Here is a 15,261-nt window from a genome sequence, read left to right on the forward strand (position 1 = left end):
TAGCAAAGTGATATGATTTTATACCGAATTCATATCGTACCATATACCGAGCCGTTCCGTTTTTGTCGTACCAATTTCATACCGAAACCGTACCAAATTACTAATACCGTACCATATTAACACCCTTATCTGCAACACAACATTGGCTTTCCTTGATTGAAAATGGTCATGAATATCACCAATTTTATGACCTTGGGCTATCTGTACCCAGGGCTGAAACCAAAATAAGGTCTCCCTTCCATTCCCCACCTTATGGAAAAACTATACTTGCAAAATAGGAAGAACACTTCGTAAGATGTGCCACAAACTAGTTCCTCTCTTATTCACCACTTTAGGATCAAACAGATAAGATTTAGGTAAATACTTTGCTTTTAGAGATTGAGCCCAAATAGAAAAAGATTTAGTCAAGAGTTTTCACCCTTAACACAAAAATAAAGACAAATTAATATCTTCCATCTTCCTAAACCCAAACCCACCAAAATGTTTTGGCAGACAAAGCTTATCTCGAACAAGAAGAGTGAACTTCTTGGGTTCTTACCTTCACAACTCTAACCAAGCCAGAAAATACAACCGAAAAAAAAAAGACGAGTCGGATCATATCGGATCTGGACGATTCCATCGCCGCTTACGATTTTCTATTAAACCCTGCGGCCTGCATGCCATTCTTCTTGAGAGAGACTCTGTTTGCCAAAATCTTCCGAGAGAAAGAGTTGTCGTTAACCTGGGGGTGAACAAACCAAGTTGATCTGCCTGACGGAGATGGCATAGAGAAAAGTAGCAAGGCTAATCTCTCTATCGGAGGCTTTCTTTGTATCAAATCATGGGAGGTAGAGGAGTTGTCGGGGATAAGTGGTCGATGAGGGTTCTGTGGCTTTGTGCGATTGGAAGTGCTGTAGGCTTGTGGATGGTTGGTGTTGAAAGGCAAGCTCAGAACAGAGAACGTGCTTTGGCCGAAAGCTTGAGGGCCATGGATTCAGAAGCAGATGATTAATCTAGTGGTGTTTGATTAGTTTACTTAGTTATATGGCAAATCGTCTCTTTTGCTCCTTCCGTAGAACTTTTTTTTCTCCCGTCCTTGCTTTTTGCTCTTCGAAGAATAATGCCTTTAGGTAATACTTCATAATCACTGATCCTTTTCACAACCCAATTTATTTATTGTGCCATTAAATTTATCCTCATTTTCTTTCATCTACCTTTTACCCCAATGTTTATGCGTTTTGGAGGTCCGGTTTCCATGAGGTCCAGATGATTGTTTCTCCAGCTGAAGCTTTGATTCAATTCCATCCGTGGAGAATTCCTTGGGTTTTCAGAAATTTGAGCCATGGTTCAGTAAATCTTGTCATATCTGAAGGGAAGCCCAAGTTTGAAACACATGAAATTGAACCTCCAAAGAAGGAGAAATGGAAAACCAAGAAGAGATTAAAGTTGCAGCGAAAGAGGGAGAAGAAAAAGAGGAAATCAGCTAATAAGAGGGATCCACGATGTCTTGGGGTCAAGGGGAAGAAGCAGAAATTCCCAAACGCAGAGGCTAGAATCAAATACAAGATTGAAAGGGTGAGTTAAAGTTGTGTTTGACATTTTTTTACGTTTTCAGATATCATTGGTACCAGAGTTAGACTAGTTTATCTGTTCTGTTTTGGACAACCTAACTGTATTCATTTTACTAAAAATCAGGTTACCCTCTTTATTGTTTGATATGGATTAATATAATTTACCCATTTTCTTGGGATAATAATCTGTTGTTGTTATGTGGATAGATATGATTATAGGCTTCCCTTTTACAGAATAGATTTCGTGGCTTCAATTGGGACTATGGTTTCATCTGCGGGATCTTGAATTTCCTGGTCTATCTATAGTTGGATCCCATTAACTTCATTTGCATCTCATATTTGCATATTATGTCTCCCTTATATTCTTTTACTTTCCAATTCTGACCATAAGATTTTGTTGTACTTTAGTTTCTACTTTATAGAAGAGGATAAAGGAAGAATAAATTATCGAGTTCTTTAGCTGAAACTACGTGTTCATGTGAGGATCATTGTTTTTTCTGTATCTAGTAAAATGGTCACTACTTCGATCGGTTATTGTCCTGTAGATTGAAATAATAAGGGCATACGTAGTGATGAGGCTCCTGCCTGCTATGAGGCCTGGGGGGGAGTCATCATGTATGTTGCCTTGCCCCTGCTTGTGCAGACTGACTGTTTCCAGACTCGAACTTGTGATCATTTGTTCAAAATGGAGCAACCTTAGTGGTGGTGAAGGCTCACCTGCTTAATGTAGACCAAAATATGAAGGGAAAAGGACCACAACACTGTTCATGGCACCATTCATGTGAAGACTGTCACAGGCCATATTTGCTTTGTTTGAGGATGCTAATTAGAAGATCTTGTGGGCCAGTTGGTTAAGATTCTATGATAACGCCCATGATTTAGTTTGTATATTCTATCTTTAGAAAGCATATTTTATTTGGAAAAGTAGTCCCCCCCTCCCCCCCAAATTATTAATTGACCCCTATACTTTGCTTACTTTTACTGTTACTGCCCTAACATTAAGAGCTGTCTGATGACTGATGACTTGGCATGTTGGAATTTTTCTAAATACTGAAAAACTAGCCTTGATTATGGTCTTATCATTAACTCATGTTTAACCTAAGTTACCTATTTGTCCTTTAATTCTAAACTCAAAACATATGCACTTTCCCTAATTTCATCTTCTATCTTGAGTATCCCTTCTCTATTTGGCCTAAACCTAAGAAGGCATACTCAATTCCACTGAAATCCATAATTACTTCAACCAAAATCCCTAGTCCCTAGTCAATTGACCAAAAGCCCTACCTTCCCCCCTCCTCCATTTGGTTAGTTAAAAAATCAATCCTCCTAGTGTGAGTTCCTTGAGAGTTAACTGCACCAGAGTCCTTGCCATCAAATCCGAAATTGAGGGATTTAACTTCTTTCTCCTCATATTAGCAGGATTTTTCCCAGCATCTCAACTTCACTCTTCGTGTTTGTTAAAGCAGCTGGACCTGGCAACTCTTCTCTATCCAGTAGATGAAATCTCTAGCATTATGCTTCAAGTTTTGCATCTTTTTCACACTTTGGGACTGTTGCTTGTGTAATACGTCAGCTGACTGATGGTTAGAATCTCACTTCTCATTCCAAACTGCTAAATGCAATCATTATTTTCAGAGATGCATTTTCCTTCTCCCATATTACCCTTGTGTTCATTTGACCAGAAAGGCTTTAGTCAAATGAGTGTTCTTGGTGCATAGGTTGCTAAGCTTCTTCCTTCCTTCTGCTAAGTTTTCTTCCCAAAAGAATATTTGCTTTCCCAAGTTCTTTTGATGCCTTCAATGCCACACCATGTATACCCTGCTTCTGAGCTTCTCTCACAGAACATAACTGCTGCATGCAAAGCCTTATCCAAGTGAGCTACCTTTCTTCTGCACCATGCTTTTCTGTAAAGCTTTGATCTAATTTCTGCTTGAGAGACAATGCCTTAGATTTAAGCGTTCTTTGAACCTACATAAAATCATTTATAAAGAAACTATTGGCAAATATGTTCATACCATCCTTGCATCTGTTAAAACAAAACATGCTAAAAAGAAGGATAAACGTAATTAGTATTAGAACCTGCAGCTACTTCTTCAGAGTTGAGTCAACTTTTCATGTTAGGTTACAACAAGATGGTCTTTTGCTTGACATTCAGAGAGGATCGAGGATAGCTTCGCATTCAAAATTTTCACTGGTATCTCCCAACCGAACTATAGTGAAAGCAAATACGGAGCTGGAATGATACTAAACTAGAAGGGTTCCTTGATAGAAGAAATAAGAAATGGAATACCTGCTCTTGAGTGATAACTCTGCAAATGTAAATGCTGAACTCAGCATGCAGAGATGGGTATCACCTGTAGCTGATGCAAGGAAAATAGAAGAAGGCAGGGGCAAATAAGGGCGAAGTGGTTAGTTTATATTTTAGTAATTTTAATGAAGGCTAAAATGGACATTCTACACTAACACCTAAAAAGTTACTTAACATTGTTAGATTTGAGGGAGGTGATAGTAATTTTATAAGATGCAGGATTTAATCACTAGTAATGCTATAGTTCATATTTCTGTTTTGATTGTAAGCTCCTTGTGAGCAGCTACTTTCTGTTTTATTGTTTCTTTTTGAATTCAACCTTTGAGTATTTATAATGGAATGCCCTTGTAGGAATCCACACTACTGAAAGAATATTGCTGTTTTGCAATTTATTGACCTGAGAGAGGATGCAAGGCAGAGAGAGAGCCAATCCCCTCTTTGTATCTATTCAGCTTCCTGTACCTTTTGAATTGAATTTTTCGATCATTTGCCTATTGTTGATCCTTCCGTAGCTTGGTTCCTACTTTAACTACATCTACATTATCTAGGCAATGTTATTGTGAGTCTGTCCCACCAAGCATCTATATTATGTTTTGGTAGGTAGAGAGGATTCTTCATCTTGTATTTTCTTCTTAAGCAAGGATAAGGAGGGAAATTACCATGGTCAGGTTGCCTGTTTAGTTCTTCTGTTTTTGTTTCCTTGGCCACTGACCGGAAAGAATGGCTTTGGGAAATGATCTTAGCTTTGTCTATCATTTCTCTTTGACTTTCTTGCAGGTTTTTCCTTTTAATTTTTGTTTTTTCTAATGGAGTTCTGAATGATGGTGACGATTCCTTATCGGTCATCTTTGTTTTTGTTACTTTGTAGATTGGTGAATAGAGTGAGGCTGTGGGAGATGGTGTTTGTAGGGTTCATTGTGATTCTGATAGGGATATGTAGCTTAAAAAGGGGAGTAAGAAGAAGCTAAGGTGAAAGTTGCTTTTGATAAGTTGTAGCATTCTTTCTGGTCGGGGGTGTTAATCATATGTCCAACTTGAGTAAACTAAATGAGACTATGGTTAGTTATTTGTCCGGTCTCTGTCTTGCCCTTAGGAGTTGTTCTATCAAATAGTCTGTATGGGTTGGATTGGGTGGACCTGTTGGCTTCCTGTCAGTGACCTTTTGTGGCTTGATGATAAAATAAACCCTGTTACCTGACTGACTCACCCTGTTGGTTGAGGAAATATTCACTCTTCATGCTTCCTTTTTTCTTCTGTTGACAGGTTTTTATGTGGGATTGAGAATATGACATGTCCTAGTTTTTTTTTCTAGATTTGAAGTTTATCTTCTAAGTGTTTGGTTAATGATTTGACTTTTAAGTGTTAGCATCAGGGGATGGGTACAAGTTAGAGACATACAAAATCTCAGAGATAAAAGATATGCTCTATTGATGGAATGCTTTCCTGTATTATATTACCTTATCGTCTCTTTCTCCTTGTGGTAGTTTTTGATTTGGACTTATTATAAGGCATATCCTAGTATTGCTAGAGTAGGCTTCTCTCATCTCATAAGAGTTTAGTTTAGGACTTTTAAGTATCTGCATTAGCTATTGTCTTGGAGTGCTGATTTTAGGAGACATTGTAGTGTATTGAAAGACGCAAGATATGCATCAAAATGATCAAGAAATGCAGAGATGTGTGTGTAGGTGGGTGGGTAGGCTAGGCATGCAGCCTAACCCCTATTTTCATGGAGAGGCTCTTTGCATACTGAAACCCACCACTGCATGAATGCATTTGTAATTTGTATAAAACACAGTTTTGAAGCATAAAACACCTTATTATGCAATATGAGAAAACAGTGACTTACAAAAGGATTTGTGTAATTTCAAAATAGTTCCAATCTCTGATTTGAGTACTGTTAAGTAAAACCTGCTAAAATGGTATTGGCTTAGAGTTATTTTTAAGTTGGATGATTCCCTTTCCCATCTCACGTTTTCAAGGACTTTGGTTTCTGTCAGTTTCATATCTTACAGTTTCTGTTGTGTAGGTTGTAGGGAGGCAGGCATATCAGGTGTGTCTCATATTGGACTGCATTGGTCTCGTATCAGTTCATGCAAACTATTTGAACAACCAAGTACCGTATCAGTTTTCACTGATATCTATATTACAATACCCGTAGATAATTTAAACCTTGGTGGTTTTGGTCCCACATTCAAAAGGACTATTAATAATCCTAGGTCCTTGGCAGTACCTAATAGGTCTGAATGCTAAGGTCCTCAGCCCGTTGCCATGGGCTTGTTAATCAGTCATTGGTTTTTGACCCTATTATGGGCTGATCAACAGAGACTTAGTAATGGCCTGATCAACTGAATCTGATCTTAGCTACCATATACAATTTACTAATGGGGTGTCCCACTCAGGATGACAACTATGGGTGGCCCAATCTAAAACCATCTGATTCAGCAACGTCAGCCATAAGCCGGTGGGATCAATATCAACCACTTTGAAGACCTGCCTGAGAAGAATACAGCAACGTTGTATCATGGAGGGCCACAATTCTGGCTCAAATAGAGTTTCTAGATTCAGTAGGGGTAGTTAGGTCAATATGCCTTATCTTATCTTTGGTGCTAATCTGGAGATATAATAGCTGTTGAAGAGGTTATTGGTTTCTGTTGGTCAGCATATTAGAGAGTTCGCCAGCAGTCAGATTTATCTTATAGATGAAAAAACATTAATAAAAAACAAATAAGTGTATTGGCACGTCAATCTAGTTTTTAGTTGATTTGAGGTTTAGCTTTAGAGGTGGGATACTTGAAGTCGTCAGAAATTAGACTCAGATTTAGTCCTTTTTAGAGTCCATAATTATATGTATAATCCAAAGATTTCTTCTTAAATATTAAATTTTGTTATCATGTAGTGAAACTGTTTCCTGCATTTGGTTCTCTTTTCATTCTATTGGTTTCATTGTTAACTACTCTGAACCTTCATGGCTGGACTTAGGTAAGTCCATCTTTCTTTAAATAATTTGCCGGTAGGGCCTGTTAGGATTTCTTCTGTCTTTATGAGTAACAAAATGAAGCTTAAACTCTGCTGCATCACACCGCAATCCTTGGATGAGGGGATCAGTCATGGCCGGGAAATTTTCCATTGGTGTTGAACAGAAAACCCATTATAAGAAGAGGCTTAATTTTTTTTTTTTAAATATATATTAATCTCCCAGTAGCTGCCTTAAAGAATTTGGTGGGAATTTATGATCTGTTGTTAATGCAATATTCATGGCTTCCACCTCCCATTATTTTTGTGTTGTTCTAGTCCTTGAACATGATGTGGCATTTTTGTTCACTTACAGAACAGTATTTTATGTTTGAATACCTAGAAGGATTCACCTTTAGTGTTTAAGAATAGAATGGTCTCCTAAAGAGAGTCAGGAATGCTATTCAGTGTCTGTTTTCCTATGTTTAGAGATCTTCAAAGAAAATAAAATAGAAAACTTGAAAAATTGGTGTTGATGTACGCAAGTTCTGAAGTATATAGGTTTTGGTTAAAGTTCTTACTAGTTTTGCTTTTTGATAATTGTGCAATGTGGACACACCGAAAGAAATAGTAGGAAGGATGGTTCTGTCAATGATGTAATTGCTAGTTGCTTAATCGTTAATAAGCATTCATATAGACTACATTGAGTTATTTCAATGATATTCATTGCAGGCCAAAATCAAGGAAGGTTTATTACTGGAGAGGTTGAAGAGGTATGAAGTTCCTAAAGTTCAAGGTCCAGAAGTTCAACAGGACAATCTCACTGGTGAGGAACGGTTCTACATGAAAAAGATGGGCCAAAAAAGGTCTAATTATGTGCCAATTGGCAGAAGAGGGGTCTTTGGAGGTGTTATTCTTAATATGCATCTGCACTGGAAGAAGCATGAAACCGTTAAGGTCATCTGCAAGCCTTGTAAACCTGGTCAAATAAATGAGTATGCAAGGGAGATTGCTAGATTAAGTGGTGGAATCCCAATTCAGAAAATTGGAGACGACACTATAATATTCTACCGGGGAAGAAATTATATTCAGCCGGAAATTATGTCTCCTGTTGATACCTTGTCCAAGAAAAGGGTATGTGGCTCCTGTAATGAAGCTTTAGTTGATTTTTTCCCCATGTTTGTCTTTCCCAGTCTTTATTTTTCTTGTTGCTACTATTTTATTACTAGTTGTGGCATTAATTAAACTCGTATTGGCTTTTGGTAAGAGGACTTGTAAAGATCTTCTTTACCACTCCCCCGCCCCCCCCCTCCAAAAAAAAAAAAAAGGGTCAAAGAAACATAATTTCTGACATACTTGAAGATGTAAGATATAGAAATCCACTACACAATTTAATTTACCACTCCTCCACCCCTTATTTTTGTGGTCACAAAGTGTCAGGGGAGCACAGTCCGGGGAGGTGATTCGGACTCCTTGTAGTTGCTATCGTGTTGGAATGCAAGGTATCTCGTCCAAAAAAATATTTTCCATGCAACTCTAATTTGGGGAATGAGACATGCTAACAAGGCACACTTGACTGTTACGTAAGAAACGTGCAAATAGCAGTACATAAAGGGGTGTAGGTTTTTATATTAACCCCGCCTTCCCTAACCCGCCTTTCATTTACCTCTTTCTTTCTTGGTAAAGCTTTCAATTCTGCATAATGTTTATGCGTCCTGTGACATCATGTTTTACTTGATGGCAGGTAGCTGATCTTGCTTTGTTTGCTTTCCTATTTCTTTCAGGCACTTGAGAAATCCAAGTACGAACAGTCACTTGAGTCAGTGAGGCGTTTCATAGCTATTGCTGAGAAGGAATTGGAACTGTATTACAGGCATGTTGCACTCTATGGTGACCCAAGTACTAGGGGCTCTAGTTCAACCTTGTTGAGTCCTGGCAAAAGTTCCCATGAGCAAGGAATCCTTGATTCAACGTGTCATGGCTCCTTGACTAATCTTTCAGAAGATGAGAGCTTTGCAGGTCAACAATCATCAATAGTTAATGTTGACTCCAGAGACAAATCCTTTATGGGGACTGAGGATGATTTTGAGGATTCTGACACACCGAGTACTGAAGTTGATACTGATGATAAAGACAGGTGTGATTCAACTTGTCATGGCTCCTCGAATCATCTTTCAGAATATGAGAGTTTTGCAGGTCAACGATCATCAGTAGCCAATGTTGACTCCGAAGGCAAATCCTTGACGGACAGTGAGGATGATTTTGAGGACTTGGACACACTAAGTACTGAAGTTGATACTGATGATGAAGACTCTTCAGCAGAGCAAGTAAGCTTTACCTGTTCAGCTGCCGACAGTCGGACAAGATATCCTGATGACCAAGATTTTGTCTGACGGATTTGCAAATTAAGAAGTTTTGAGTTCTATTTAGGAAGCTAAGTTGATTACTTGCCAATTGTGTGTTAGTTATGTACTCTTCAAACTTGGATCAAATTTCCACATTGGGAGGTTGAAATAAAAGAGTTTTGATAGTCCTTAGAAATATACAAGGAGCGGTAGTTTTGTATAAGGTTGTGTAAGAGAATTGCCCTGTAGACTTGGGCAGAAGCATCCCTTCAGGTTTGCCTTTTTAGTTATTTTTTTGTCTTCTTCTTCTTCTGTAGGCTGAAGTGCCAGCAAACAATGTGATGTTGAAAATTTATTAGACGTTGCGTTTGCCATTCCAAGCCTTTTAACATCAATTCATTCTCCTCAACATCAGTTCATCTTCTTTTTAAATTGCTGCTGATATCACAACAAAATCTAGGGTAACACCGGACCCCGAGGTTAGTCATGTCATTTAGCCAAAAAATTGAAACTGCATCGCCTCCCCATAGTATGGAAAAAGTCAATTTAAGGACAAATATCGCCTGGACGAATTTGCCCTTATTTATTTTTTTACATTTAAGGATTTAAAGTTATTAATTTACAAAATCAAACCTCTCATTACCTAATTCCCAAATTCCAAAATCCCCGGTCTACCGTCTAAACTTATTTTCAAACCATAATTGAAGATTAGGAAATGAAAATTAATGGGTGGACGAATCTCCAACTGGACAAGCGAGAGGCGAACAAGAAGAGTGAACCAAGAGGATAGTTGAAATCGACCGAGAAAAACATCCGCAACGAAAGCCCAAGACGATCGATAACCATCGCCTCGACCGTGAAGGGCCCTGAGGTAAGTAACGAGTTGGAACTAATTCCATTATAAGAAAACCTCTCGCGATCTCAAATCCTAAAAATCAGAAAAGAAATTCCATTAATTGAAGATTCCTAATCATTTCTCAATTGATCCAGCGAAACAAAGAAAGAGAAAGAAAGAGAAAGGAAATGAAATAACAACAACCAATGATGAAAACGAAAGATCTCCATCGCCGTAGATCTAACGCCGGACCTCGAATAGCCGAACCTTAACCATTCCGATAATAGAGAAGAATGATCCATTGCAGACGAAAAAAACCAAACATCCAATGAGCGAAACGAAACAAAGAAAGAGAAAGAAAGAGAAAGGAAATGAAATTAATTAACATTTATGGATGAGGAGATGCATCGCGGTGACCCCTACGACGAACCAACCGGGAAACGAGATTTGGGAATCGGGTAATAGAGGAAGGTCGATTTTGTAAATTAATAACTTAATCCCGAAATGTAAAAATAAAAAATTAAATTAAGAAAAAAAAAAGGGCAAATTCGCCCAAGAAGCGATAATTTGTCATAAATGACTTCCAACTACGGGGAGGCAGATGCAAGTTTCAGTTTTTTTGGACTAAAAATGACATACACTAAACCTCAGGGGTCCAGATGAAAATTACCCTATAATCTATAACCTGGACAAAGACAACTGATGATAATAAGTCCAAGACGACCTACATGACAGAGCAAACCGTAAGTGTAGATCACCTCCCCGTCCGGGTACTGCTCTCTGAATGTTTTTTACACTATTGTGTTAAGTTCACATTTAAGTACTGATTGTTCCCGCATGATTGTGCAGACAAAAAAGCTCAGCTCAGCTCAGTCATGGAGGTGATTCGGACTCTCAAACAATTGAAAATACATAAAGAAATGTCGAAAAAAAGCTCAGCTCAGTCAGGGAGGTGATCTGGACTCACAAACAACAAACAATTAAAAATAAAGAAAGAAACGCCCAAAAAAAAGTTCAGCTAGTCAGGGAAGTGATCCGGACTCGCAAACAATTAAAAATGAAAAATCGCCAAAAGTCAAACACCTTCCCTAGTACAAGATGGCCACCAATTTCTTCTTCAACTCTGTGCCTGAAGCAGCTTCCACCACTGAGTATGGACTGGCTCACTTTCCTATTCATCTTCTCCTTGTCCCTAATTTCCATCCATTGTTTCCTTCACCTGCTTAATCACTTCAACCAGCGCAGCAAACAATTGCCACCAGGCCCTATTGGTCTTCCCTTTCTCGGCAATCTTCTCCACCTTGGGAACAAGCCTCATGAGTCACTAACCCAACTATCCACTATCCATGGCCCTCTCATGACAGTTCGTCTAGGCTTCATTACCACCATCGTTGCCTCTTCTGTGAACACTGCAAAAGAAATCCTACATACCCATGATCAAGCCTTCATGGGTCGGTCCATACCCAACGCTGCAACTGCAGAAACTGGCTATGAATTCTCAATCACTTGGCTTTCTGGTGGCCCTCGTTGGAGAAACCTCAGAAAGCTTTGTAATACTCAGATCTTCACCACACAGAGGCTTGATTCAATGCAAACACTGAGGTTGCAGATGATGGAAGAGATGGTTAAGAGTGTGGTGGAAATCTGTAGCGGTGGTGAGGGTATCGATGTTGGGAGGATAATTTTTGGTACAAGTATGAATTTATTGTCTAATACTTTCTTCTCTTTTGATATGATTGATCAGAAATCAACCAAGGTGGAGGAGATTAAGGAGATTATTTGGAGGATTATGGATCTTGCAGGAAAGCCTAATGTTGCAGACTATTTTCCTATGCTTAAGCCGTTTGATCCGCAAGGAATAAGGAGGGGAATTAAGGTTTGTTATGATAGGCTCCATTCATTGCTTGAAGATGTTATCCATGGTCGTGTGGAACGTAGAGCATCTGGGTCAGTGAGATCGAGTGATTTCCTTGATGTTCTTCTTGATTACAGCGATGAACATGGCGATGATTTCTCCCTCCGGGACATCAAACTTTTGCTTTCGGTAGGCATTCTCTCTCCCTCCTTTCCTTCAATTAGAAAATATATTGACCTTAGTCTAATTTTATTTTCTTCTTTTTTGAAAAATCTCATCTATATGTTACATGCTTTATATATCAGCTCGTGAATGTGCTTCTCGTGAATGTGCTTGTGGCGTAGTGGTTGCACCCTCATATATGTAGATGTAGTAAAATTAATAAATATTTTTATTTATTTGGGAAGGTGGGGGGCTGAACACATGGTCCGACATGTCAGTCTGTGTCGGACCATGGCGACATGGTGACTCGGGCAACATGTCGCCAGATGTCAGCCGACTTTTCATCAAACCCCCTGTTTTGAAGGGTATTTCAGATCATTTTGACCTGAAATTTTGACGTATAGCCTAATTTGAGGTCAAAAAATACATTGGGAGTGTTATTTTGACCTAAAACATCACCTAATCTAAAGTTTATAATTAGCATATGTCCGGCTATATGCGGGCAAAACTGTAAGTTTGGAAAATTCATGTAAACTAATGTAAATATGTAAACACAACACAAATACACAACTAGTAAATAGATGTACTAAAGTTTACAATTCATTATACAATTATGTTGAGTATGGCTCATGCTTCACATATTGTTGTCAAAGGACACGGGAGTGTGGGGGCAGCGCCCTCGGAGCCTGTAGAGGTCCTATGTCACTTTGGCAAAAATCGAACAAAAAATCGGCAAAAAAACGAATGAAATAAGTTATATATGCGAATGTAGCGATATATCACCGATTTTTCGGCAATATATCGACATTTCAGCGATATATCGCCGATATATTGTAAATATCGTGTCGCTGGGGGGAGTCGTGTCGCCACCCAACAACATGGCGATATATCGCTCTATGTCGCCGATACACAGTGTACCATGGCTAAACAACGGTGTAAATTGCTTGGTTAAATAGTTCTATAAATCCTACCATTAAATTTGGTGGGATTAAATCTGAATCATTCATCATAAACGGTTCAAATTTAATTCAATACATTTAATGGTATGATTTATTTACACAGCCGTTCAGTCATATTTATGCCTTTTTTTTAAATATAATTTATATATATAGGGAAATTGGAGATGGGGATTATATGCCGCAAGCAAGGATTGAATCCATGACCTCTCCAATGAAAAATAAGGTTTTCAACCACTCCACTAACCCTCCATTGGCGGACTAAGAAAGTTTTACATTCAAATCTCAATTCCCACAAACTGGGCGTTACTTTAAAAAGAATAATAATAATAATAATAATAATAATAAACCCTTAAAAATGAAAAACTCTAAATGAAATTAAAAAATTAAAAAAATCCTTAAAAAAATGAGAAACCGTTAATGGAGGGTTAGTGAAATAGTTGAAAACCTCACTTCTTAATGGAGAGCTTGTAGATTCAACCCTTGCTAGCGGCATATATAAAATTTTCATTCCCAATTTCGCTATAGAAAACATCTTTGTACCTTAAAAAAGAAAAAAGGAAAGGTCCTCTTGAATGAAATTCTAAACATTGTTCGGTAATTAGGCTATCTAGAGAAGAGAGTCCCTTGTGAGTGACAACAAAATGCTACTTGATCATATAACTCTTGCATTAGTGTGGAATGTACACATAGGAGACATTGATATGAATTCTTTTCTTCATTTTCAATGAATGGTCGTGTACTCTTGTTTGGATTTAAATCATCTACATCGAATACTGGTGCTTCGTGTCCTTCCGGCGTCGGTGCACACGGATTATCTAAAACACATGTTGGATTTCCCACATGCATGAATAATCCACGTGACCTTCATCTAACGGTCGAAAGACCAGAAAGCACCAGCATTCCAGGCGTATATGATCTAAATTCCTTTTGATTTCATGTACAAGAAGAATCATACACCAAAAAGTAACATTTGTTTTTCTTTTCTTTCAAACTAACCCCTGTGAAGGAAAAATGAAAAACCCATCTCTGTAGGCAAGGTTTAAAGTATCGGTATCGACTATCACATCGGTTAGATGATTTTAAGAGATGTATCGTCCTGTATCGAGTATTGTATCGCTCTAGCTAATGTATTTTAGTGTAATTCAATGGAGAGACGTATCGAGATGTATCGTATCGATTGGGTCAAATATGGATACGTATCGGCTAGTATCGTATGGTATCGTGGGATACTTTAAACCTTGCGTGTAGGTACCCTCGAGGCTCTAGGTGTTCATCTCTCTCTTTCAAGTACTTAAATTTGCAGGAGGTGATGCTTTGCTGAATTTCCTTGCAGGCTCTATTCATCGGAGGAACAGATACAACCACCACTACATTGGAGTGGGCAATGGCAGAGCTACTTCACAACCCAACCACAATGGCGACTGCACAACGCGAGCTCTCGGAAACAATCGGGGCAGGTGGAAGCATCAAAGAATCAGATCTCCATAACCTCCCATACATGAAAGCAGCACTGAAAGAGTCCATGCGCCTACACCCTACAGTGCCACTACTCTTACCTCACCAAGCATTAACTGATGTAGATCTCTACAGCTTCCACATACCAAAGGACACCCAAGTCCCCATAAACGTGTATGCAATAGCAAGAGACCCTGCTTATTGGATCAACCCAACCCGTTTCTTACCTGAGAGATTCTTAGAATCCGAAATAGACTTCAAGGGGAATCACTTGTGCTTCATTCCCTTTGGTACTGGAAGGAGAATGTGCCCAGGGTTGCCACTTGCAGAGAGGATGATGGAGATGATGTTAGCTACTCTCTTAAATCGTTTCAATTGGAAGCTTCCTAGGGGGTTGGAACCAGAAGAGATGGATATGAAAGACAAGCTGGGGATTTCACTCCATAAGGCTACACCATTGATTGCAGTCCCAGTTCTTGTCAATGTTGATGGTGAATGAGATAAGAAGAGCTTCTCAGAAGGGTGTATAGTTTCAAAAGATTGATGACTAAACTGAAGGAGTTATAGGCATTTAAAGAGACAAACTTAACAGATCCCTTCACGAAGGGACTGGTTTTGATGTACAAGTGCACATAGTTTGCAAACAGGGGACAATATGGAGCATTTTATTTGTATGGATGTTGTCTTGTGTTCTTATGCAAATGATGGTTCCAAAACAAATACAAATATTGGGCTGTACCCATAATAGAATTGACGTTTTGCTTTGTTGAATCTAACACACATCAGGATAGCTAAGTAGGATCATTATATAGGATCTCACCACTTGACATTTGACACTCT

General features: G+C 38.6%; 2 protein-coding genes across 2 annotated transcripts; both read left to right on the plus strand.

The window, feature by feature from the left end:
• Positions 1 to 473: 473 nt before the first annotated feature.
• LOC149022105 (RNA-binding CRS1 / YhbY (CRM) domain protein) lies at positions 474 to 9,543 on the plus strand. The gene is made up of 4 exons (XM_089150283.1): positions 474 to 1,109; positions 1,224 to 1,554; positions 7,543 to 7,944; positions 8,595 to 9,543. Exons 1-4 carry the CDS (start codon positions 1,024 to 1,026, stop codon positions 9,201 to 9,203), a joined length of 1,428 nt encoding a protein of 475 aa, XP_089006409.1. The 5' UTR covers positions 474 to 1,023; the 3' UTR covers positions 9,204 to 9,543.
• A 1,591-nt stretch (positions 9,544 to 11,134) lies between these two features.
• On the plus strand, positions 11,135 to 15,026 carry LOC149022106 (geraniol 8-hydroxylase-like). The gene is made up of 2 exons (XM_089150284.1): positions 11,135 to 12,034; positions 14,300 to 15,026. The coding sequence occupies exons 1-2, from the start codon at positions 11,144 to 11,146 to the stop codon at positions 14,918 to 14,920; spliced, it is 1,512 nt and encodes a 503-aa protein (XP_089006410.1). The 5' UTR covers positions 11,135 to 11,143; the 3' UTR covers positions 14,921 to 15,026.
• Positions 15,027 to 15,261: the final 235 nt, after the last annotated feature.

Source organism: Hakea prostrata, chromosome 3 (genome assembly GCF_041222555.1).
Source record: "Hakea prostrata isolate BN-2017 chromosome 3, UWA_Hpros_2, whole genome shotgun sequence".
Lineage (NCBI taxonomy): Eukaryota > Viridiplantae > Streptophyta > Magnoliopsida > Proteales > Proteaceae > Hakea > Hakea prostrata.

Coding starts and splice junctions, on each gene's coding strand:
- LOC149022105 (XM_089150283.1), top strand. CDS start 1,024: ATGGCAAATCGTCTCTTTTGCTCCTTCCGTAGAACTTTTTTTTCTCCC. Junction 1,110..1,223: donor TCGAAGAATAATGCCTTTAG/GTAATACTTCAT, acceptor TGCGTTTTGGAG/GTCCGGTTTCCATGAGGTCC. Junction 1,555..7,542: donor TCAAATACAAGATTGAAAGG/GTGAGTTAAAGT, acceptor TATTCATTGCAG/GCCAAAATCAAGGAAGGTTT.
- LOC149022106 (XM_089150284.1), top strand. CDS start 11,144: ATGGACTGGCTCACTTTCCTATTCATCTTCTCCTTGTCCCTAATTTCC. Junction 12,035..14,299: donor ACATCAAACTTTTGCTTTCG/GTAGGCATTCTC, acceptor ATTTCCTTGCAG/GCTCTATTCATCGGAGGAAC.